At 39.3% G+C, this 22,554-nt stretch overlaps 4 protein-coding genes across 12 annotated transcripts in view; 1 reads left to right on the top strand and 3 right to left on the bottom strand.

Moving 5' to 3' along the window:
* ctnnd2b (catenin (cadherin-associated protein), delta 2b) overlaps positions 1 to 4,743 on the top strand; it is a 74,156-nt gene extending 69,413 nt beyond the window's left edge. For all 8 annotated transcript variants that reach the window (XM_068648594.1, XM_068648593.1, XM_068653544.1 and 5 more), the window contains one exon: positions 1,422 to 4,743. In XM_068648594.1, coding sequence (XP_068504695.1) covers positions 1,422 to 1,685 — 264 coding nt within the window. In that variant the 3' untranslated portion in view covers positions 1,686 to 4,743. The remainder of the gene's footprint in view (positions 1 to 1,421) is intronic.
* Positions 3,846 to 7,175, bottom strand: LOC125985078 (coiled-coil domain-containing protein 42 like-2-like). The gene has a single exon (XM_049747569.2). It carries the CDS (start codon positions 6,841 to 6,843, stop codon positions 5,914 to 5,916), a length of 930 nt encoding a protein of 309 aa, XP_049603526.1. The 5' UTR covers positions 6,844 to 7,175; the 3' UTR covers positions 3,846 to 5,913.
* Positions 7,176 to 7,224: 49 nt separating this feature from the next.
* ankrd33bb (ankyrin repeat domain 33Bb) lies at positions 7,225 to 12,004 on the bottom strand. The gene is made up of 5 exons (XM_049747550.2): positions 10,965 to 12,004; positions 9,899 to 10,028; positions 8,869 to 9,009; positions 8,604 to 8,767; positions 7,225 to 8,317 (listed from the first exon to the last, which is right to left on the bottom strand). Exons 1-5 carry the CDS (start codon positions 11,421 to 11,423, stop codon positions 7,670 to 7,672), a joined length of 1,542 nt encoding a protein of 513 aa, XP_049603507.1. The 5' UTR covers positions 11,424 to 12,004; the 3' UTR covers positions 7,225 to 7,669.
* Positions 12,005 to 12,746: 742 nt separating this feature from the next.
* Positions 12,747 to 22,548, bottom strand: LOC125985060 (E3 ubiquitin-protein ligase MARCHF6). 2 transcript variants are annotated; one of them, XM_049747526.2, is made up of 26 exons: positions 22,320 to 22,548; positions 21,405 to 21,504; positions 21,016 to 21,089; positions 20,697 to 20,840; positions 20,533 to 20,605; positions 20,235 to 20,415; positions 19,868 to 20,069; positions 18,885 to 18,946; positions 18,709 to 18,741; positions 18,304 to 18,355; positions 17,790 to 17,848; positions 17,618 to 17,698; positions 17,428 to 17,496; positions 17,262 to 17,336; positions 16,820 to 16,954; positions 16,623 to 16,742; positions 16,437 to 16,537; positions 16,170 to 16,307; positions 15,706 to 15,898; positions 15,549 to 15,618; positions 15,278 to 15,459; positions 15,049 to 15,183; positions 14,780 to 14,869; positions 14,478 to 14,610; positions 14,194 to 14,329; positions 12,747 to 14,116 (listed from the first exon to the last, which is right to left on the bottom strand). In XM_049747526.2, the coding sequence occupies exons 1-26, from the start codon at positions 22,336 to 22,338 to the stop codon at positions 14,032 to 14,034; spliced, it is 2,742 nt and encodes a 913-aa protein (XP_049603483.1). In that variant the 5' UTR covers positions 22,339 to 22,548; the 3' UTR covers positions 12,747 to 14,031. The 2 variants fall into 2 exon arrangements, with proteins under 2 accessions (XP_049603483.1, XP_049603484.1); XM_049747527.2 differs by having other exon boundaries at positions 21,405 to 21,501; positions 22,320 to 22,547.
* Positions 22,549 to 22,554: the final 6 nt, after the last annotated feature.

Here is a 22,554-nt window from a genome sequence, read left to right as displayed (position 1 = left end):
ATCAGGGTTCAATTCCGGCTCCAGTTCAAGAGGAATGAATGATTACGGCACAGTTGGAAAGATTATGAGCTTTGCAGAGGTGTGTGTGGATGTCAGGTGCATTTTACAGAATTATTGTGGAAATACAATAATTATTGTTAGAGATTTGCTCACTCCAACTTATTTTGCAAGAACGAAACAGGAGACAAGCAAGTTCTTTTAGACACATGCAGGTGGAGAGTCCATTCGTCGCTGTCTGAACAGCGATTATCGAATGAAGTCTAAAAGTCTCCTCCCTGCAAGGGCATATTTATTAGGAGGAACAGAGTGGGGGTGGGAGTGGACAGGTTTGGTGAACCCCCGGCCTCTGATAAGATCAGAGCAGGGGGTGTTTTACACTATTGTGGGAAACAGAACAACTTTGATTGCTTCCCCTGCAGCTGGTCAATCAAGCAGAGGAAGCAACCACTTCATCTTACTCTGCATTGTGAGGGCCAGACGTGATTGATTTAATCATTACAGTCTACATTCCAACATAATCGGAGGATCAAACTAACCTGAAAACCCTAACAATTATGTTATCATAATTAGTCATCTCAGTAGTAGTGTCATTAATATTGTGGGGAGGTGGATAGCTACATGAGGGTACGGCCTTACGTTTTCTCTGACAGTTCCCCAAATCAATGCATCATTTTTATATCATAGGAAATGAGAGCGTGCCACATTTAGAGGGAATGAGACCAGCCGCATTGATTGAGTTCTTCCTCGGCTGTGTACACATCCACAACGGCGCAAACAGCCCTTTTTCAAATGCACTTGTGAAATTACCATAATTCCGGGACTACGAAATGCACCCGATAGAAAACTGCAACTGCTAAATTTAGCCATAAATCAAATACGTGTATATGTTAGCTCTCCACTGTATAAAATAAGAAAAAAATTTAATCTAGTAATTACCTTTAAATACCAGTTAACATTTTTTTTTTCCCAAATGATGCCACACACGGCAAGTTCCACTGTATCCTTCCAGAAAAGTCCGCTATCTTATCCTGGACTGTGCCATACTTGGTCATTTCATTCAAATTCATCAGATGTGATAAGATTATCTGTAAATCTAATGCCAGCATGAAGCTCATCAGTAAAAATATATCCTGTCACATTTAAAGCTGCAGTAAGGAAAGTGATCCTGAAAGTCCGGCACCCTGTTGTGTTGTATAAAAATATTCAACTCTGTGGCTAAAAAGCAAAACTCCACCAAGAAATAATGGAGCAGATATTCATAGTCTGGAGTTTTTGCTCCTATTTTTTAAATCATGACGGTGATGTCGTGATTGCTTCCCTGAGCGGCAATTAGTGTTACTTCTCCTTCCAACTGTGCATGAGACTGCTGTGTCTTGTGCCGATGTTCCAGTTAAGCAATTCCTAATTTAATTTATCTACAGGTCTCATCTCAAGGATTGCCTTCAGAGCCCTACCCGCCTTTCCAAAATCCTCCCCCAAATGACAGCAGCAATTATGAGGACCAGGCCTTCTATGAGAACCAGGTTCATGCAGGGGGGCGCCCCCCTCAAGGCGAGCTCAACATGCACTTGCAGGGCCTGAAGTCCACCGGAAACTATGTCGATTTCTACTCAGCCTCTCGGCCCTACAGTGAGCTCAACTATGAGACGAGCCACTATCCGGCCTCTCCAGACTCCTGGGTTTGAGGCCGAGGGAGGTGAGGGAGGAGCACATGAGCAGGACCAATAGTCTATAATATAAAGTAGGAAAGACACCCACCTCCCTGTTCTTTAGTAGCATCATCAGTAGCAGGACATCTAAGTGCAAGATGGGGACCAAGATAGGATGCAAACTGAACGGACACTGAACTCCTTCTAGTGACTTTAAGAGGAGGAGGATCGAGAGGAGGCAAAGAAGGACCGGAGGGTGGCGGAAGAGGCCTTGCATGTGCATGCACACCACCACCAAAACTGACAGACATTTTCTTTCTGTGTTTAGTTTGTGACCAAACTGTTAGAAAGCCCGGCAGATGGAAAGTTAATGACGTGCTGCGCTTGGAGGCCGCTTGGTAAAGAACGTGAGTGGGGAAGATTTGAATATTACGGAAGAGGGTTAGGGCCGGTGAAGAAAAAAAAAACGAGGGGTGACAGGATTGTGACTTTTTTCCTCAGAATTCTGACTCTAAAGTCGGAATTCGGATTTTAAAGTCAGCATTCTAAGAATAAAGTCAGAATTCTGACTTTAAAGTCAGAAACTGGGAATTCTGACTTTAAAGGGGTGACAGGATTCTGAGTTTATTCTCAGTATTCTGAATTTAAAGTCAGAATTCTGAGAGTAAAGTCAGAATTCTGACTTTATTCTCAGAATTCTGACTTAAGTCAGAATTCCCACTTTCTGACTTTTAAGTCAGAATTCTGACTTTATTCTCAGAATTCTGACTTTAAATTCAGAATACTGAGAATAAACTCAGAATCCTGTCACCCCTCATTTTTTTTTTTCTTCACTGGCCCTAATCCTCTTCCGTAGAATATCGAGTCACGAGTAAAATGAGTGACCCAAAAAAAAAAACATTGAGGAAAAATGGAAACGAAGGAAAGATTTCTGAAAGCACGTGGAAGTTGTCACGAGTAGCTGAGAGAAACGTTTGTATATATGTGATATAGTTACTTGGCTTTTAGTTAACGTGAAGCACAAGAAGCAGAGCTGTAGAACAAGTAGAACCATCTGATACACAAACTTTGTTTCTCTCTGTGGCTTCAGCGTGATGTATCCTCCTCCAGGCAAAGATTGCTTTTGGACGTTGTCATTTGTAACAGTATGTTTTTTTTTTTTTATTTTGTTTGTGATTCTACTTTATAAATTCTTGGTTGTATAGTATTTGATGTACACTGTACATTTACTGGCGATACGTTGTGTATTTGTACATTGCAGTATTACCTGTGTCAGGGCTGCACCCAGCTCATCTCTTCACTATCCTGTCACTATACCCTTTACACATACACACACACACACACACACACACAGACACACACTATATGTGCTACAACACACAGTAAAAATGCCTGTTAAAGCAGAAATAAGAATGGGTCACAGGACTCCATTGACTGCCTTATATATACAGTATAGTAGGATTTATTCTACGTGAATAAATTCATACTATGCTTCGTTCTTTAGGTAAATACAGTTAACCGTTCCATGAAAGCCCAGCCAGATTCAGAGTTCAAATAAAAAGACTGCAAGATGTTAGTTCAACGATATTGGTTTGTACTCTTGTTCCATTTCTCTTGAGATAAGAGGATTATTTATAACAGTGAAAAAGATTGTTCAGGTTTTTATTTTTTTTAATAGTTACTCAATTTCGTCAATTTTTGTGTCATTTTGTGAGCAAATTAAACATGCACGCAGTCTATTGTCTTTCACTCCTCATTTTGTCTTTCAAAGATGACACATCAAGGTATAGCTTTAATTTAACCATAGAGTTCAAATGCAATTGTTCTTAAAAAAAAAACAATAGACAGATACGTAGCTCCACTTTAGAAATATAATTTAAATATACTATTGCTTCCGTGAGAATGAATGTCAAACTATCGAAACAACCAAGATGGGCACGCGTCAATCAAAATCAAAGACTCGCATAAACCTCCCGAAACCTACTGTTTGTATATTTATACATTCTTCTTTTTTTTAGAACAAGTGAGCGCTTCATTTTAGTGCTCAGTGTGTACATAATAGTGCCAAACTCGGTTTCTGCAACCCCAGCCCCAACTCCGGCGGGCAGGGAACACATTTAATGGTTTCGTTGGGACATGCTTGTGGTTTTAACTTTGCCAGTTTGTAAATGCTTTGTTTTTCTGTCTTTTTTTAAAATCTAAATTGTGTACTATTGACATGAAAGTTGAGTAACTGCAGTGGGACCAGAGAGAATTCCAAAAAACAAAACAAAAAAAATAAAAAAGGAGACAATTAAAACACTGAAAAGACAACTATACAAAATTTCTTAATTTCTGTGTTAGAAAATCAATGTTTGAAGTACATCAAAAGTTTTATGACAAATGGGTTGCAAATTCATGGTAGACTATTAATAGAGTACTGTTAATAGAGTATGAATATATATTATATAAATATCTACTTTTTAATGTGCAGATGTGGATGTCACAGCAGCAACATTATGCCAAAAGACTTCCTGTTGGATGTTCACTTTTTACTTTCCTGGTCAACACACTGAATTGTCTATTTGTGCGGTAATGTTGCTATGTGGGGTAGATTAGATCGAGGCTTGCGGATTCTTGTTGCCACTCAAAACATCGATGATTCCAAAGTTCTTGAAACTGTATTGTCAGATGTGAGCTAGCACAAAGCAAAGCAAATCGGGACAAATATGAATTTGCTCCCGCCTACAAACACAATCTATTTAATTGGTGGCGTTAACCTAAACTGTCACAAATTAAGCTGAAACTAAATTGTGATTTTTTTTTTTTTTTCGTTTTAATGAGGTTGTACAACTTGACAAAGTTTCTCCCTGTTAACTGTTTTTTGGAAGGCTTTGATTCCTGGGAAAAAACACCGTAAATGTTGCCAGATTATTGACAATGTTGTATATGTCATTGTGATCCCGTGGCAGTCAAACCAACAGTAAGGACTTTATAGAGATATGACATTTGTGGTTTCCAACCAAACATGTTTTAAAAAGAGAAATGTGAATCTTTATATGCCTCAAACTGATTGCAACTGCTCCAAAATATAAATGGTCCATTGAAGAGGAAACTGTGAGTTGTTCGTTTGTTGCCAGATCTGATTTCATTGTCTCATTTCAGTATGACAAATTCAGGACCCAAAAACTACTACAATGGGTAAAGATGCTGAAATAATAATAATAATAATATTCATATTCATATATAACTCAGTCAGACCTGGCACTTCAGATAATTGATCCTTCTAATTGATTGTTCCTTCTAGTGACATCACTGGTAAAGACATCTTGAATGACAACAAAATCAACTAATGAAACTGAGGATTCTATTTTCATGCCCAATCCAGCACAAAAAACTTGCATTTGAACAGGGGTGTGTAGACTTTTTATATGCATTGTATTTGCCTTGCTGTTGGCTGGCAACTAGTCCCGGGTATAACCAGCCTGCAACTCACCAATGAGAATAAGATGTGTATTTAGAAAAAAAGATAGATGTCACTTTCTAACTGCCAGTCAAGGAACATTTCCATAATCAATGTAACTGAAAGCTTTTTAATCTGTTGTGTGTGACATTGGCATTTTTGTGTCAATATTTCATCAGGATTCCTAAAAGGTTGCAAACAGTTGCAAATAGTAACGGAAAAAACGTTCAATGTTAAAACAGTTCACGAATGTTTGACTAACGTCTTTTTGCTCGTTTGCGACCTTAAACAAACCAAAAATCAACATTGAGGCTGACTGTGTACAAAACCTTCGATGTTCAGCGATACATATTTTAATGTGGGAACCGATGAAGGTGCAGGAATGAATGAATGAATTAGTTTCAACATGTAAACAATAAATCAAAGTGACGACTTTGTTTGAGAATAGATACAAACAAAATACAATATAGGAGCAGAGGTGCAAGTTTACACATTTGAAAAGGAGTGGGAAGAAGTAAGACCTATCCTGTCCTACCAGAGCTACAAATATGTGATTCTTAAGTAAAAACAGAACAAAACTTCATTTACGTTATTATCACACAATAGGCACCACATTATTCAAATTAATTTGATACAATTTTAGAAATCTTTCTATGTGTACTGATGATCTTCCATGCCAGCAAGTCTTCCTTGTTGGGTGGGTAAAAGAATGTTGCACTTGACTTTAGGTTTCTCCATGTTTGCTCCATCCATCCATCCATCCATTTTTTATACCGCCTGTCCCCACAGGGGTCGCGGCCGTGCTTGAGCCTATCCCAGCGTTCATCGTGATTTGGGCGGGGCACACCCTGAACCGGTTGCATTTGCTTCATACTCTTTCAAAATCTCAAAATGATCTAACATGAAAGAGTGGATACTTTCCAACTGTTTCTCCGTCTCATTCAAAGCCAGACCCTGCTTATCGCATACCTTTCCACCGATCATCTCATAGAGGCTGAGTATGGACATCTTAATCTGTGCCAGCAGGTTCAGTTTCTTTGATGCGGTTTCCTCAATACGTTTCCACTCTTTGAACCAAAATTCCACCTTGATTTTAGATTCGAACAATTCTGGCATTAGCTGGGTAAGCTCCATATCCAGCTCCTGTCTTTCCATTTCGTACTGTTTTTGCAAAGCCATTTGTGTTTTCCTCTGCTGGTTCGTCTGCTCATAAGCTTCACCTTCTCTCTGAGACAGCTGGTCTTCAATACTGTAAAGACTCTCAATGTGATCCGTTAAAGCGTCCTCGTCTTCAAATGATGTCATGCCAACCAGTGTTTCCATGAACTGTTGATATATCGTATGTTGGTGCATAACATTCAGGCGCTCCTGTTTGAATTCCCTCAGCTCCATACATTCTGCCATCAGAGTCTTAATCTGAGCCTCCTTTTGAAGCGCCACTTTTTCTTCATTATCCGCTTTGGCCGAGGCTTCATCAACAATTTCATCCGCAAGAAACGGCTCCCTGCTTAAAAACACCTCTTCAACTTCACTTATTTCGTGGAGTAACTCATATTCACGCTCTTTCAAACGTTCCCACTTCTCTTGGAGTTGCTCCGACTGTGCCTCGAGATCTTTCTCTTCTCGCCGTATCAGTATTTCAACGTAAATATCATTCCATTTAGTCCAGTCTTTATTCTTTTGCGTTGTTCGAACTTGTTGACTCCTTCCTTGAGAGGACTTCGCTTTCACCTTTGGGCTCTTTTTGGACATTACGCCTAATTAAATGAAACATTGAGTACTTTACAATATATCAATATATGGGTATATTATTTGTGTACACAGTAGCATAGTATAATTTATCATTTTACTTTATAATATGATGTACAGTGAATCAAAGATGTGAAACACATACCGATACTATGTCATCCTTTTTTCTACGCTGATGTTTTGGTGTGTCCACGCCTTTAAATATTTATACACACTTTGTTACACCATCATGATGACTCAAAGTTGTGACATCATCGTAGTTCGTTGGCATGAGCGTCATCACAGGCATTTATGGGGTTTATGAACTAAGTAAACAAGACGCTGAAGCATTAAAAAAATATCGCCAGCTTACTGTCAGTGTAAAAAATGAAATAATTATTTTTATTATTATTTTGTGCCCACACTTTGCCTTGTTTTTTGACAACAGTAAATATCATTCAGCAATGAAGACATTTCAAAATGTTTAATATTTATGGACTGATTCATCATGGAGTAAAAGAGGCAGAGAATGTTTTGGGAATACATTGAGTGAGTAAATTTACTAATAACAAAGAAATGTCAGAAGAGATTTCACTTCTGCAAGAAGTTCTCCTCCACTGTGAAAGCTGAGTTTGGAAGTCCATTCATCCATCCAATTTTTATACTGATAATTCTGAGTTTATTCCAGAAGAATTTGGGCAAAGGCAGACACCATGCTCAATTGCTCCACAGGGCCCATACTTTATGTCTTTCAGGGAAATGTCACCGTCTCTACTTGCACAAAAGTCAAGTGAGTGAAATGCTACCCCATGAGTCTGGTTGCAGAATGTAATCTCATAACTTAGTTTGCTCATCTTCGCCTTGTCGGGAATAAAAGTCTCTCCTCCTTCTTTCTCTCTATTCTCTTCATCTTGTAATCCCATTTTGGAATTTGAAGCTGATTATAGTTGTTGTTCCGTCGGAGCTTTTCTGGTTTAAAAGTGGGATCTGGGGCCTTGCAGAGCCTCACCTTTGGTATCACAATGCCCGGTCGCACGCTGCTCCTCCTTAGTAAATGAAGTGGTAGTAGACTCGCCCGCCTTAGGGCCCCTTTGGATACAGCAGCCATGTCATCGAGCAGTTGAGGCTGGAGGCTGGCTCGCCGATCCCTCGCTTTGGGGATGAGGAGCACCCGGGAGTTCTGGAAAAATCTCTTGTAATTGTTCAACCTGTCCGGGCCAAGGTTCTTTAGCTCGGCCACCCTTTGCCTCCTGAGAATTTCCTGCACTGCGTAGCGCCGTTTTCCAACACACGGCGGGCTTCCTGGGCACACTGTCCGGCAGGATATAGCAATTAATGGACTCCTGAGACCAGTAGTGATCTGGACCATGTGCTCGAGAACCCCATCATCCACAGGGTTCACCTTATTGTTAAGGTAAAATCTGTAAGGGCAGCAGGACAGAAGGTCAAGAGAACGTTTCCAGCAGGACTTTGGCTCTTCTGCTTTGGCAACCAACTCCTGAGGAAGACACATAGTACCATCAAAAAGCTGTTGTTTGTTTTTGTCCTCTAAGGAGATTAAAGAAATGTAGGTCATGCTAACATGACTTGGTTTTGTTGGATGAGAAGCTGCTGCCAATTCAACAAATGACCATTTTGACTTTACAACCTAATTATTTGAAACTCCATTATTTGTTATAATTTGGGACAGTGTGTTTTTAAAGCAAAAATGTTTCCATGTATGAAAAATGCTCCACATTAATTTGAAATATCATATATACTGCATTTGGCAATTTAATACTCACCTCCAGCAAGGGCCACTCCAGGCTGAAGGAGTCACAGAACTGCTCAGCACATGGCTTCATCATGACCACATACATCAGGTAAGCCGTCTCGTAGCGACCAGTGAAGAGAGCCCACTCCCGTGGTGTCATTTTCCGCCCGTTGTCTCTGGCTTGCATGTCACTTCCTGGAAATGTTAACATCCATTTGTATGCTACTTTCCTTAATTCTGCATGCATCTTAAAAAGAGGCATGTTTTTTTACATTGTAGAAGTACTTGGCGTTTACCAGCCAGCATGAGTGCTCTACAAGTGTCGGCCCGACCCTGCATCGCAGCCTTCATTAAAGCTGTGAAACCGTGACAGTTCCTCCTCTCAAGGTCCAGCCCGGGGAAGTAGTTCAGCAAGTAATGAGAGATGACCACGTGACCTGTACCCAACAGATAAGTCGCATTTTATTGATGCCTTGCTTGTGACAATGTCAGAGATTCTGTTTTGTATTACGGTACCGTACTGCTGCTTTAACCTCAGCAGCAGGGAAAATCAGGGTTTAGTTCTAAACCTGTGTAGACACCTTTCAGCATCAATGATGAGTTTTAAAGAAAGTTTTTGTTTTGTCATGAATAGGGATCAATAACGGTTTTAATGAAGCAGAAAATGAGTAAGTCCCACATCCCAGTGAGTCATTCATCATTGTTAGCAGATGAGAGACCAGGGCCGTACGTCGGTTACGCAGACTGCATCTTTATGGAATCTTTTGCTTTAGTAAATGTGATAATTGAAAATGCAAGTACCATGTCTCATTCTTCAAGGCGGGCACGTTTGAAAAGCCTCAGACTCAATTCCCTGCAGTAAAGTGTTCCTCTTTAAATAATGCATGAGTTAAGGAAGGGAAATAGTCATCTCAGAGATGAATGCACTTCCTGGATTGAGAAATGCTGAACGCATGCATCGCTGAAGTCATTTTTAAATTCTGTGAATACTTGGAAAATTAGTATGAGTAACAATGATAGTAACTCGTTCAATCGATATGCTTGATCATCTTCACATAAAACAAATAGCAACAATACTATGCCTTTTTTTTTAAAAAAAGTATGAAAATACAGAAACCTAATTAATTTCCACCATCTAGTCCAGGTAAAAAATACATATGAAGGTAAATGTTTTAAAATACTGCCTCATTTGCACCTATTATTGGAGGAGGGTGGGGGTGGGGGGGGTCTGATTGCTCATATGAATTGCAACAAGGTAATAAGTGATTTTTTTTTTTTTTCAAATGTACTTGAGGGGCATTTCTGATTACAAAGTGTCCTGTTTACCTGCTTGTGCTGCTGTAATAAGGGCAGTGTTACCCTCATTATCCTGCCAGTTGACATCAATGTAGGGACACTGGGCTAGGGCGATGACCACGTCCACATAACCATAGTAACACGCTATAATCAGTGCAGACTGAAACACAAAAATGAGTTAAGTTTTCACAATTTGTACAAACGTAGCAGACGTTGAATCTGTAATAAAAAGGTGACTCATTTCAAGACAAATTGTGGAAGTCATTAAATGGTCACTTGCTGTTCTGGGTACAGAGCATTTGAATGTTCCTGGTCCATTTGCTCTCAAATAAATGTTGAAAATAATGAAACCCTATTAATATAGCATCTGGTCAATGAGGTGTCAATTAGTAATTAAACACTTGGGTAGGGGTAGCTAAAAAAAAATATACCGTATTTTCTGGACTATAAGGCGCACCTAAAAACCTCAAATTTTCTCAAAAGCCTTATAGTCCAGCGCGCCTTGTATATGGACCAAATGGAGAATGATGGATGGATGGAACTTTTAAAGTTTACTGATCTATCTGTTTTGTTTTGTTTTGTACTTATTAAAGTAAGCTTTACATGTTTATTTTGTGCATTGTGTGATATTAACATTATTGATATATTGTTATTGTTTTCACTATTTCATTTGTGATTGCATTAATGGTGCACCTTATAGTCCGGTGCGCCTTATATATATGGACAAAGTTTTAAAATGGGCCATTCATTGAAGGTGCGCCTTATAGTCCGGTGCGCCTTATAGTCCGGAAAATACAGTAATATTTTGCATCAGCCGTTGTTTTCTTATTAGTACCTAAAGTCTCTGACCAATATCAGTATATGTTATCCTTTACCTAGTATGTGTTAGGATTTAGCAAGCCTGTTAAAAGCTAAGGCCAATGCCAAGCTGCTTCTCAACGCGTCACTTCACGGTGGAACTTCCCATCTGTTACTCGGGGGATTAACCTAATATTTTGAATCCCGTGTCAATTGGAAGCCATCATATTTCCATTTTGCAATGTTATCGTACACAAACACAACATTGCAGATAATATTTTGTTCAGGTCATTCTTACTCTTCTGTTCCGGTCTGTCTCGTGTACTTCCTCCTCAGTCAGTCCTTGTCTGATCATGATTTTGACGATGATGGTGTTGTTATTGCAGCAAGCCTTAAAGAAGGATATCGGCTCTGGGCTCTCGCGACATGATGCGCGTTGACCGTCAGATCCCACTGAAGTGTCAAGCGGGTAGAAAGAATCGTCAGACGCAATGCTCCTTCTGTCAAAGTTATCTGAGAGAGCCTCAAAATCCAGTTCCTCAAACTCCTGATAGATATCATCCTCATCCTCCCAGTAATTTCGAGTGTAATCAGCTTCCGATTCTTCATGTTGTTCCGATTCCTCAATATCTTCTCCGTCCTTGTCGACCTCATTGAAGGACATGACAGGTGTGTCCATAGTAATTTTGCCCAGTCTGGCAACTCCATTCTCCTGAAGTTTTCCAGCTTCACCTTCTTTCTCTGTTATTAAAACCATTTAATCCTTCCCTCCCCCGACTCACTTGTTAGGATTACAGCAGGATACCAGGACATTTCTACGATGACCTACAGTTCTATGGTACTCACACAGTCGGGTCCAAAATATTCTCTGAAGTACATTTCAATGCCCAGATGTCATGATGTGAGGACACAACACTTGCTTAGTAATCCTCTGCCTTTTAAATATCCTTTAAATCAATTCTTGCAAAAAGTAGCTCCAGAGTTAAAAATTCCTCATCTCCCATTATTTCCTAAAGACTGCTGTCCATGGTTCTGCCACAGCATCAGCTAGCATCCACGTACATTCCCAGTTTTGTCGAGAAGAAAACATGATGCTGTCTGTTTGTACAGAGAAACACCGGACTTATTTTGAGAACAGTCAAGCAGTGGCTTTCCTCTCTAACTGACGCACAATAATCCCTTTAGTTGCTCTCTCACCCCATTTAGCCCTTCACCGATTCAGTCAGTTGGGGCACTACGTGAAATGTCACATTCTGCCATCTAAGATGAGTGACGCTGTATTTGACTAATTATTTCAACACTTTATTTTCACCTTAAAGTAACAGTATACTGCCTCTTTCCTGAAATTCTGCTGCCCTTGGATTTGTCACCCACGTGATTTAATTTGTTGGGAACAGTCGCAGGAAGGTGAACGCTCTTCTTCATGGGCGTTAACTTCTCCTGATATATTTTTTCCTATTTGCTGTATCATTGTTTTTTGGTTCCATTTCATCATGGTAACAAAAATGTATGGTATCCCAAAATTGATTTAAGACATGAATTTTACCATAAAAAATTGCCAGCAATATTCTCCGCAGAGATTCGAAGTTAAGGGAAATTATGGCTTATAAATATCTTGTTTAAAGGTTAATATTCTCATAATCTGTTTATGGCTTTACGTGCAAATGTAATTGGATTTGGCATAAATAGCACATCCTGTTTTCTGGAATAGGCTTTGGCGCAGACAAGACACCAGTCATTTTAAGTAATTGTCTTTATTTTTATTGACAGTGTTGGTTTAGTCTTTTCAAACTGTTGCTGATGATGAAATGAATATTCATCTTTTTTTCTAGACTTGCTTTTCTCATGAGGGTTGTATTTTATCCAGTGGAAGGAGCATACGGTGATTTTTGGCAAGAGGCAGTGTACGCGCTTGATTAGTTGACAGCCAATTGCGGGGCACAAATTTTTCCATATCGACATGTCTCTTTCTGTAAATCCTAGTCTTGTTCTGGAAAAACAGGCTAATATTGTTTTACTGCCTTTTTTTTTCTTACACAAATCTATTTGTTCAGGCCACTGAAAAACTGAAAAGAAACTATAATCAACACAATACTGTTTATTTTGTATCCATTTAAAATTCTCCTTCCGTTGCCATGACACTGCGTTATTTTTCCATACAAAAATAAATGTGTTTACCTACCAAAATAAAAATTTAAGACCTAGATCAAGGCCATACTAAAAGGGCACTTATTAACATCGGCAGTACAATTATATATTTCAGGAAAAGGAAAGCTACACATAAAAAAGAAATGCCACAAGCATGACAAAATGTAATGTTAACAAGTCACAACCATCATAAAATCCTGATTTAAAAACACACGCAAAAACACAATAGCAGCTGATAATCAAAACATTCAAACTGAAATTGGGACTGACAATCTTAAATTAATGTTAATCTCATCTAACATTGCAATACTACATTCATGTTTAATAAAATACAACTGTGTGGCTCAGCTTGACGAGAATATATGCGAGTCAGCACAATTTTTTTTTTCCAGTGTAAATGGTACACAAGAGTGGAGTCATTCTTGCCGTTGTAAGAACACCCTGAAGCTGGTTTACATGCATGTGCAAAGACTGCATATAAAATACTAAAAATGACAAATGTTGAAAATGTGTGAACATTAACCAAAATGATTAGATAAACACAAAAAAGTTATTGAGTTAAGGGGTTAAATGAGCACTTCCTCAGGGTCAATGGAAAGTGATTGAAATTTTCTGTAATATTTTTGGGACAAATATTCAGTCAGAACACATTTCGTAGCAGCATATTTAAAAAAAAAAAAAAAAAGTAATTGAGAAAAAATAACAACCAGAAGAATAAAAAAATAACCAGTGTCAAAATGAAATGAATTAAAACATCCCTAATTTAAAATGTTGCCTGTCTGTGCGCGGTCTTTTAAACTATGACCTTTTTTCTGCTAATGTTTTTGTTATTGAAATGATGTCTGTCTCTCCTTCCCTTCCCCACATAGTTGAAATGTCGAACAGTCTGACCAGTTTCATAAAAAAGGAAGCACAACTTGAGCATTAAAAAAAAGCATACGAAGCACAACTGTGGAAAAGCTAAAGGGAGTTGAGATTTGTCTGTTAAAAATCGAGAACTCCTTGCATGTAGACAAAGCAAAACAAAAAACTAAATAGACAATGGGCAGTCAACAACTTTGGCACTCTTCATGAGTTTTTGTAGCCAAGCCAAGACCTAAATCTCACCTTACTTTGGCAGAAGGATTTTTGAAAGCTGCACCAAGCAGAGAGAGTTTTACCACAGTTGCTAATGTTAGCGGCAGCAGTGAGGTACTGATCCAACACAAGCTTCAGGTCTATGAAGAGTTGCGGTAAGAGGCAGATGAATTTGCTGTTCCAGATTTGCCTTCGTAGTTTACCAGTCGCTGTCCGACCAGGTACCTGAAGGAAAGGGGGCAGAACCATCAACTCATTTACTGTTTGTCGTACCATGTGTTTGGATTGATTGGTTTACTAACTTGTCGTTCTTGATGTGCTCGTACAGATGTTTGAACTGCTGTATTTGGAAGGACAGAATCACCAACAATGACACCACCATGAGTAAAAATGGATAAATCCTCCTCTCTGCAAGTATCAGCATCTCCGGCTGCACAACTGTTTGTGGTGGAGGACAAAACAAGAAAGAGGCGAGAGGAGATCATGAGGAAAGGTGAGTATACCACAACTCAATTACCAGACTGTATATTTTCCATCTTTGACCCAAACGCCACAAACCTGGAGCATAGTAGGGAGCATTACTCACCCAGCAGAGGTGTTATGCCTTTCGAGATGATGTAGGGGACGCAAAGAGCCAGCAGCAGAATGCAGACAACTGGGACAGCTAGTCTCCTCACAATGAAGTGAAGGTCAATGTTTCTGATGCCGTTAGCATACACCTGCAACACAGTATGTGCATTTGGGTTTGCTTTAGATTTAAAGAAAGCTGGATGATGTTTGGAATCAATCGTCCATTTAGTGATATTTGAAAGGTTGACATTGAAATGAAGAATGTAGATTTGAAAGAGATGTTATCTTGCTTTTTAGACTGAGTTATCTGTGGCTGACCTGCTCGATCACAGTCTTGAGCCACCACTGAGGGCCCATCAGTGTGACAGCAGCAATGATTTTAGAATGGAGGACACCCAGGGCCCAATCCTGTAACATAAAAACACAACAGCAATTCAACAGTGAGGGATGTGTGCTGGTTAGCCAGCATTGTAAAAAACTTTTTTAAAGTAGTATACCTAATACAGCTAAGCCTTGATTTTTACGTGCTTTGATTCTCTGCGACTTTCTGTTAGGTCATGGACCCCAATTTTTTTTGTCGTAAATACCTGCCAAGGGTAGAAGAGAGGTGTCTGGTCTAGTGGGACTCTAATTGGAGCCACAATGACTTGCTCAAACAGGAGACCCAAAAGCAGAGGAATCACTCCGGCTAAGAGCGCTGCGACAACCAACGTCTTCACAATCTGTTATCATGAACACAATAACCTGAAAATATTAAAATATGCCCAACAATTACATGGAAAAATCCAGAAGAGTTTTATATTAGCCAGAGCTTACCATGAGGGTCCACTCACGGGCTTTAAGCATGATGGCTGTCCATCCCTGCGGGATCCAGGATAGCAACAAGGTTGCACCTCGAATGGACAGCCAGCAGACATAAAGGCCACCGGCTGCCGTGTACAGCTCGTGAACCATGGCACTCCCCATCCAAAACGACATTAGCCAGCGACCCACCAACACTCGAAAAGGAAGCAGATAAGAAATTCATAAACTAATATCTCCTCCAAAAAAAAAAAAAAAAACTTTCTATATCAAGCATTAAAGTTACCAGGTAGTGTGAGGCAGAAGAGACTCGCCAGCAGTAGTGTGACGCACATGAAAACAACCAGCAGAATTATCTGACAAGCAGAAACCTCAAAGGTTAATACTGGAGACCCCCTTCAACGGAATCCTTTGAGATCATGAACTCCCTTATGGTGTGTCACCTTAATGAGGAAGTTGCGCGGCTGGTGGTACGGCTGGAAGCCGATTGGGCCGTCCAGCTGCAAGAAGGCCTGATGGGCAGCATGAAGCCCCTCACCGAGGTCAGGGATTTGGTCGTTGTCATCGCGGCCAGGAGGGATGTTGGGTTGATTGTCACGGTCTTCCTCATCCCCCAGCAAATAGGAGTGGAGGTCCCTGGAGAATGTGCATGATCAGGTATCAGCAAATCACAGCACTTCATTTGAAAGTGAGCCATTTTGATGCCTCTACCGACATACATTTCAAGATTAAAAGAATATATCGCTTATTTTTTTTCATTTGATTATTTTGTATTTATGACCTAGTCGACTTTTTTTCTATAAAGATTCATTGTAATTATGACTTTTTGACAATATTAGCATTTGTCAGTGGTACATTCTGCTGTAGATTAAGATTGTTGATGAGAATGTATGTGCCTGCAACTTACAGTACGTAGCCAACGGTGAATGTCCAGGCATGGACGAGTCCTTTGAGCCACTGGCGAGTGTGACCCTGCTCCAGCAATGCGGGAAGGACAACTTGGAGCAACAGCAGCTCTAATGAGAGCTCACTCACAGGAGCATCACTGCAAAAGCAACAGTCAATTCACAGGTAAAAAAATACTATTTTTTTAAACGATGCATGTCAAGATATGTCTTATTTTTAAATGAACTCACAAAACCTAGATGACAACTGTTAGGTTAGTTTTGTGTACCTGTAAAGCATAACATTGTAGGGCAGGATGGTGGGGAAGAAGAATTGAATCATCTTAATAGGAAGCCAAAGCATCAGAAGAACTATGGAACCAAACACCACCTAGAAATCACACACACAGTACAAAAATGACATGACACCTTTTACTACATTTCAAGGAATCATTGATTTGAGAGACTTGACAAACCACAGAGAGTAAGAATCTTCTAAGGTGTCTGTAAATGGGAAGGTGGATCATTTCTTGAACTGGGTTGAAGTCTGGATCATTCAGGTTCCTCAAGAACCAAAGCACACCAGGTCGTAGAACCTCCAAAGAGGAACGGGATATGAATGTTGATAACTCTTAAAGAACATCAGCGTGAGTAGTACAAATTGTCTACATACTTCCCTGAGCAGCAAGATGAAAGATGCAAAGTAGAAAACATAGACCATGCCGACTAGCCAGTGGAGAAACATGGTTGTGCCAGGGGCTGAGTCGAAACTCTGCTCCCTGTCTTTGAAGGTTGCATCAAACATCTCCTGCAAAGATAATTTAAAAAAAAAATGAAAAAAATCATTGCTGGTGATTGCTGTATGTTAAGTCGTAACACTGAGCCTCCACTTGTCTAACTACTAGATTCGGCTTTAGGAGCAAGATAAAAAAACTGGTATTAATATGAGAACATCTCCGACTGACAGCAAATAAATCTGCAGCTGCGGTATGAATTAATGAGCGGAGTGAGTAAACATTTAAATGCAGCAGCTCTCGAGTGGAAATAATCTAAAATGAAAATAATCAAGGACTTGTGCATGCCTCACTGTATTGTCGGTATACTGTAAGTCTTACCAGCGAACAAAGGTCTAGCCACCATCCACAAATGAGTGGGAACAAGCCTATTTCCATGACAACCAGCAAAGATACCTAGAAAATGGAGCGGAGCTGGGTAACAAAGTCAAGTAATATCATCAAAGTACTGTAGATTAGTCTGCATATTAAAGCTTCTGCAGTTTACCTTGACAACAACATAGCAGAGTCCCAGAAGACGCTTGGAGCGCTGAAATTTCACTAATGAAGTCAGCGCCTGAAAGGGCAGAGTTAAGGACGGATAAAAAAAAAAATATATGGCACAGTCTTAACTAAACTCCAGTATGCAAAATGTTCACTGATAAAATATGATGGTAGATGACTGTAGTAAAAGATACATGGAAGATGACAAGCGCTCCAGCCAGGAGGATATAACCCACTACGGTGGTGAGGAGACCTTCAAAGTGTGAAGCTAGAATCTGCCACCAGAAAATTAATATAAATAAATCCACACAAAAATACAATTAGTGGATGCCATTACTAACAAACAGATGGTGGTTGTGCACTTGCCTGTTTCTCGAAGCCAAGTCCTACCACTGAGAAATGGCCGATGTGATAAGGGAAAAATGCTACGAATATAGAAATCTTATGTTAGGAATAATTGTACACAATTGTTCTCACATAGAGGAAAAAAAAAATCAATCACAGTTCAAATGCGTTTCTATTTTTTTGTTCATTTGTAATAGGAAATTGTAATAGGGAGCAAAAAAAAAAAACTCAAGCCTTTAATGTTACTGTGATTTATAGCATTGTTCCAAAAGCTGAGCTGACAGCATTACAAGCCAGTAAAGTTTTATACAAGTATCCTCAACTGAACCATAACACTATTTAATTTCCCTCATAGTAATAAAAAATAGCTATCTCCCTATTTACAGTATCTCTACAAGGGGGAAAAAAAAGAACTTAGGTCATTAGGGGACATCTAAAGTTGTACTAGTCATGGCCAGCCTACCAATATTTGGACATGATGACATCACGGAACAACAACAACAATAAACTTGAGGCAACATTGCAAGTCACTTACCAAAGAGCAGTATGAAGAGAGCGTTGAGCGATACAACCCAGAAGACATGTTCCTTGAATAGACATCCAACAAAGGTCACTTCAAATAATTTTTTGCTAAAGATATGATTATAATAGAGATCATTAAGCCCTATAGCGACAAATTCTGTTGTAGGGATGTTGGAAACTGTGGTGTAAAGGTATTTAGTGACGCTTAATGGTAATGTGTTTATCAGCCTAAAACGATTGTGTAGGCGTTGGTACCCACAATATGCCTTCAGTATAATGCGACAAGTCTCTTCCTATTTTTTAGCGTCATATAATCAATAACTATATAAGTGCTTTGTATTATATTTCCAAATTCCACACAAGCACATATAAACATGTTCATTTATCTGTCAATGTGACCCAAAGTGTTCAATCTTACCAAGAATACAAGGGAGCCATCCAGACCAAGCATCTGAAGAGAAGCAAAAAAAAAAAAATGAAGATTACTACTTCATAGCTTCCGAAGTTTGTTAAAAATGGTCACTTAATTTCTCTGGTGCCACATGCCAAAAACATCACAGGACTTAGTAGAAAAAATAGGAAAAAGATTCGCACCCTTTCCCATGTCAGCTCCTCTGCTGCACGGTCCCACACCAGGGGATTCCAGTTTAAGTCTTCTGCAGGAGGGAACAATAACATCTCAAACAGTGGAAAGAAAACACTCACACGTTAACAGGCAAATAAATAAAAGCTTGACATACTATGTCTGAATAAAATTAAATGCAGGCGATAAATAAAAGGTGAAGGTCTGTACTGAAGTTTACATTGATAGGATGTTACTGGCTTCTTCTTCAATCATATAATGCAGAGGTTTTCTGGCTAAGATCAATTTGTTGTAAATTAAATAGTTATAGAGACTACGTGCAATGTTCCCTCTAATTTTCCGTGCATTTGAGAATTCACACAAATTCCCTGAGCAATCCTTAGACCATGGTGAACAATGTCAGATGTGCATAAACCAGTACCACACCTGTCCAAAACTTTTGTAACAGGTATGTTACCAAAAAAAAATAAAAGCACCTTTATAATCAAAATAGAGCATAGCATAGAATCGACGACTAAATTCCGCCTGAGTGTGTTACTTTTATTATAAGCATAGTAATTAATCAAGTCCTAATACACTGCATAAATATGGTCCCTAATTGTCCCCTCATAAAGAATGGAAAACGGGTAATTTAGTGAAACATAAAGTTTTAGTTATTTGACCTCGAGAGAAAAAGCCTCGTAAAGGGCTCGTGAACAATGCCCATGTTTGGACTTCTGGAACAGAGCAAACGTTTGTCGCCCGCCGCTCGTCACTGGCTTAAAAAAATAAATAATTAGTACTACTACGTTTGCACCCTCAAACCCAATGCTGTAACTAATTGAACTGGGAATAGTTTGGTGTCCTGTTAATAATAATAATAATGTGAATAAGTATACGTGTCATCTACAAAATTACCTAACATGCCTCCACGCAGATTTAAGCGTCCCGCTGCGCCAGTTGCAAAAATAGAGCCCTTTAAGTCATAACCTGTTTCTTTTTAATTAATCTTGACCTCCATTATTGGGATTGGCAGCATCCTCCTCTCTGTCTTCCTCATCTTCCTCATCATCGTCATCTTCATCGTCATCATCATCATCGTCCTCATCATTAAGTGCAGCCAGATCCTCGTGCGGGTTAGCAGGGAATGGACCATGTGGACCGTCAGGGTTCATGGCTCCTTCGATGTTGACAGCAGCAGCCATATCATCAGGATGCTGCAAATGAATTAGATTAGAATTAAATGAATTAGGATGAGCATTAACATACTACACAGCCTGCACAATTCTATATCGCGGTTATTTTGGAATGTCCCTCAAGATAAATCAATTATGGGTGCCATGTTTAATTTAAAATTTGATAATAGTATGAGTTAAATTTACCTCATTAGCTGGTACTGGGCCATTTGGGTGGTTAGGAACCAAAGGTGGTGGATTCTGGTCCAACCACTGAGGGGCACCACCATGGACAATTTGTTCTCGGAGCCACACCAGGCTGATAAAGGCGCACAGAGTGCAAGTGACCACAAAGCAACCCTGTAGGCAATCTGCAAGCAGGTTTTGCCTGTGAAAAGAAGGAACTTGCGTTACAGAAATTTAAAGTAAAGCTTGGTATAAGTAGATGAATGAAAATCACATGCCATGTTCAAATCCAATTGCTGATGAAGGAATCTGAACTTACGTTGAGAGCATATCTAGTGGCAGGGTAAGAAGAGAGCTCACAGAGCCAGCAAACAAACACTTGTAAATACGACCTGTTGCGAAAGAAAACATTTCAAGAACCCCGAATATGAAGCATTTATAGTGTTTATTTTCAAACTAAAACTTTTTCCTGCAATGACTTACATGCTGTGAGAGGGACAACGCCAAGCCAGGCGAATGCCACAAGTGTGTAGTGAAACCAGTATCTGATGGCGGTTCCAATGCTGGTGATCAACCCGGCAAATATGTCTTCGACAGGTAGGCGAGAAGGCATATCTGGAGAGTAGACTGAAGAAAATAGGAAAAGTTTGAAAAAGGTAGAGCATCTGAACATGATCTAATTACGAATAAGTCAAGTCCAGTCAAGTCAAGTTTATTTGTATAGCCCTAAATCAGTAAAGTATAAGTTACTGGTGCATACAGTTATATTATTAAATGAGTGAAATGATTTTATATTACTTACTTGGAGTAAATGCAAACCTATGTTTGCATAATTCACAGTATTCCTTCCTGCTGTGTTTCAGCCACTGCAGCAAGCTAGAAAAAAGCAACAAATGTTAAATATATTGTAACCCGTCCCTATTGATTGCACATCGACATAAATCAGTTTTACTCTATCATTGTAAAGTAAATAAAAAAAGATTTATAAATAAACAATGACAGCTCACATTACTTTGCGATATGATTGCTTTACACCAGGACTGCACAATTACATCAGTTTTATCAGTAACACTGCATTCGAACACACTGTAAATCTTCCAGAAGTTCATTAATATGACTCGAGACTCATGAACCTTTCTTCAACCTCACACTTAAAGTTTTATGAGGAGATAGAAAACACTTGAGGCATACCATTCCTGATGGATAAACTTGATGCTGCCAGTGCAGACACAGGGATGATAGAGTGGTTTGTCATGAGTTCCCTCTGACCGACATACTCGACATATATCTGCTTTTTACAAGACACACATGACAAAAGCACTGCATTCATTCAGTATGCATTTGACAGAAGAGCTGTTGATAGTGGACCATTGCATTTTACTACGTGCCGTGTACACACAGGGTGATTAATAAATGCAATTTAAGCCAACGGGAACATTAAAAAGATTTGCATAGCGTGATGGGATTTAAGATAAAGATTATGTGCAAAACGCACTTACTGCTTACTGACAAAATATTCAGAGGATCACATGTTTTTTTCACTTTTAACAGTAATAACAATGTATCAACTTTGTTGTTTCACTGAAAATGCTTGTTAACATCCCATAACAGTTATTTAACCAATGTTTTAAGTGACTATAACTCCAAATAATCAAAAATATAATGTACAATAAATCTAGGGGCAAATAATGCAGCCTAAGCAACATCTCATGTTACATTGTTTATGGTCGTAAGGTTATATGAAGAAAGCATTGTCTTAAATAATCTATGTACATAGAAAGCTAGCGCTGTGTTTTAATGTCATGTTGCTGTCATTATTTTGTTTGTTACATATAGCAGATCCTGCAGAGTTGACTCGATATTCTAATTTAACTAGCGGGCAACCAGTAGTCGGGTCAAGCTAATGCTATTTAGCTGGCTAAAGCTAACTGGTAATATTTACTTTTTTGGGGGGGGAGAAAAAAAGTTGGGGGCGGGAGATGGAATCAGCTAGTGACATTGTGTTAGTATAAACTTAAGGGGTTATCAGAATATCAACAATGTTATTGGTTTACGGTTATTTAACTTATCGCAGCGCTTGGAGTTTTTTTTTTTTTTTACAGCTACCTTCCTCGGCGGTGTCCATCTTGACCACTTGTTCCACAGCTTCAGTCTGTCTCTCAGCGACTAACTATTTAACGGTTTCACTTGACTAGTTGGTGCACATTTTGTCTCGGGGTAACGCAAGCTTTAGATCTAACATCAGACAGCATTTTTACTTCATCAACCAGTGGCGAGGATGCACTTCATGCAACTTGACTATACCGCTTTGTAGACACTAGATGGCGCCACAGTGCTGTTT

Source organism: Syngnathus scovelli, chromosome 17, assembly GCF_024217435.2.
Source record: "Syngnathus scovelli strain Florida chromosome 17, RoL_Ssco_1.2, whole genome shotgun sequence".
NCBI classification, from domain to species: Eukaryota; Metazoa; Chordata; class Actinopteri; order Syngnathiformes; family Syngnathidae; genus Syngnathus; species Syngnathus scovelli.
The sequence above is the reverse complement of the archived record's forward strand: the minus strand, read 5'-3'. Positions and strand labels throughout refer to the sequence as shown.

Coding starts and splice junctions, on each gene's coding strand:
- LOC125985078 (XM_049747569.2), bottom strand. CDS start 6,843: ATGTCCAAAAAGAGCCCAAAGGTGAAAGCGAAGTCCTCTCAAGGAAGG.
- ankrd33bb (XM_049747550.2), bottom strand. CDS start 11,423: ATGGTTTTAATAACAGAGAAAGAAGGTGAAGCTGGAAAACTTCAGGAG. Junction 9,010..9,898: donor TATTACAGCAGCACAAGCAG/GTAAACAGGACA, acceptor TGTTGGGTACAG/GTCACGTGGTCATCTCTCAT. Junction 8,318..8,603: donor TGGAGTGGCCCTTGCTGGAG/GTGAGTATTAAA, acceptor TGTCTTCCTCAG/GAGTTGGTTGCCAAAGCAGA.
- LOC125985060 (XM_049747526.2), bottom strand. Junction 16,308..16,436: donor TACAATGTTATGCTTTACAG/GTACACAAAACT, acceptor TTGCTTTTGCAG/TGATGCTCCTGTGAGTGAGC. Junction 15,899..16,169: donor TTCACCGTTGGCTACGTACT/GTAAGTTGCAGG, acceptor CACATTCTCCAG/GGACCTCCACTCCTATTTGC.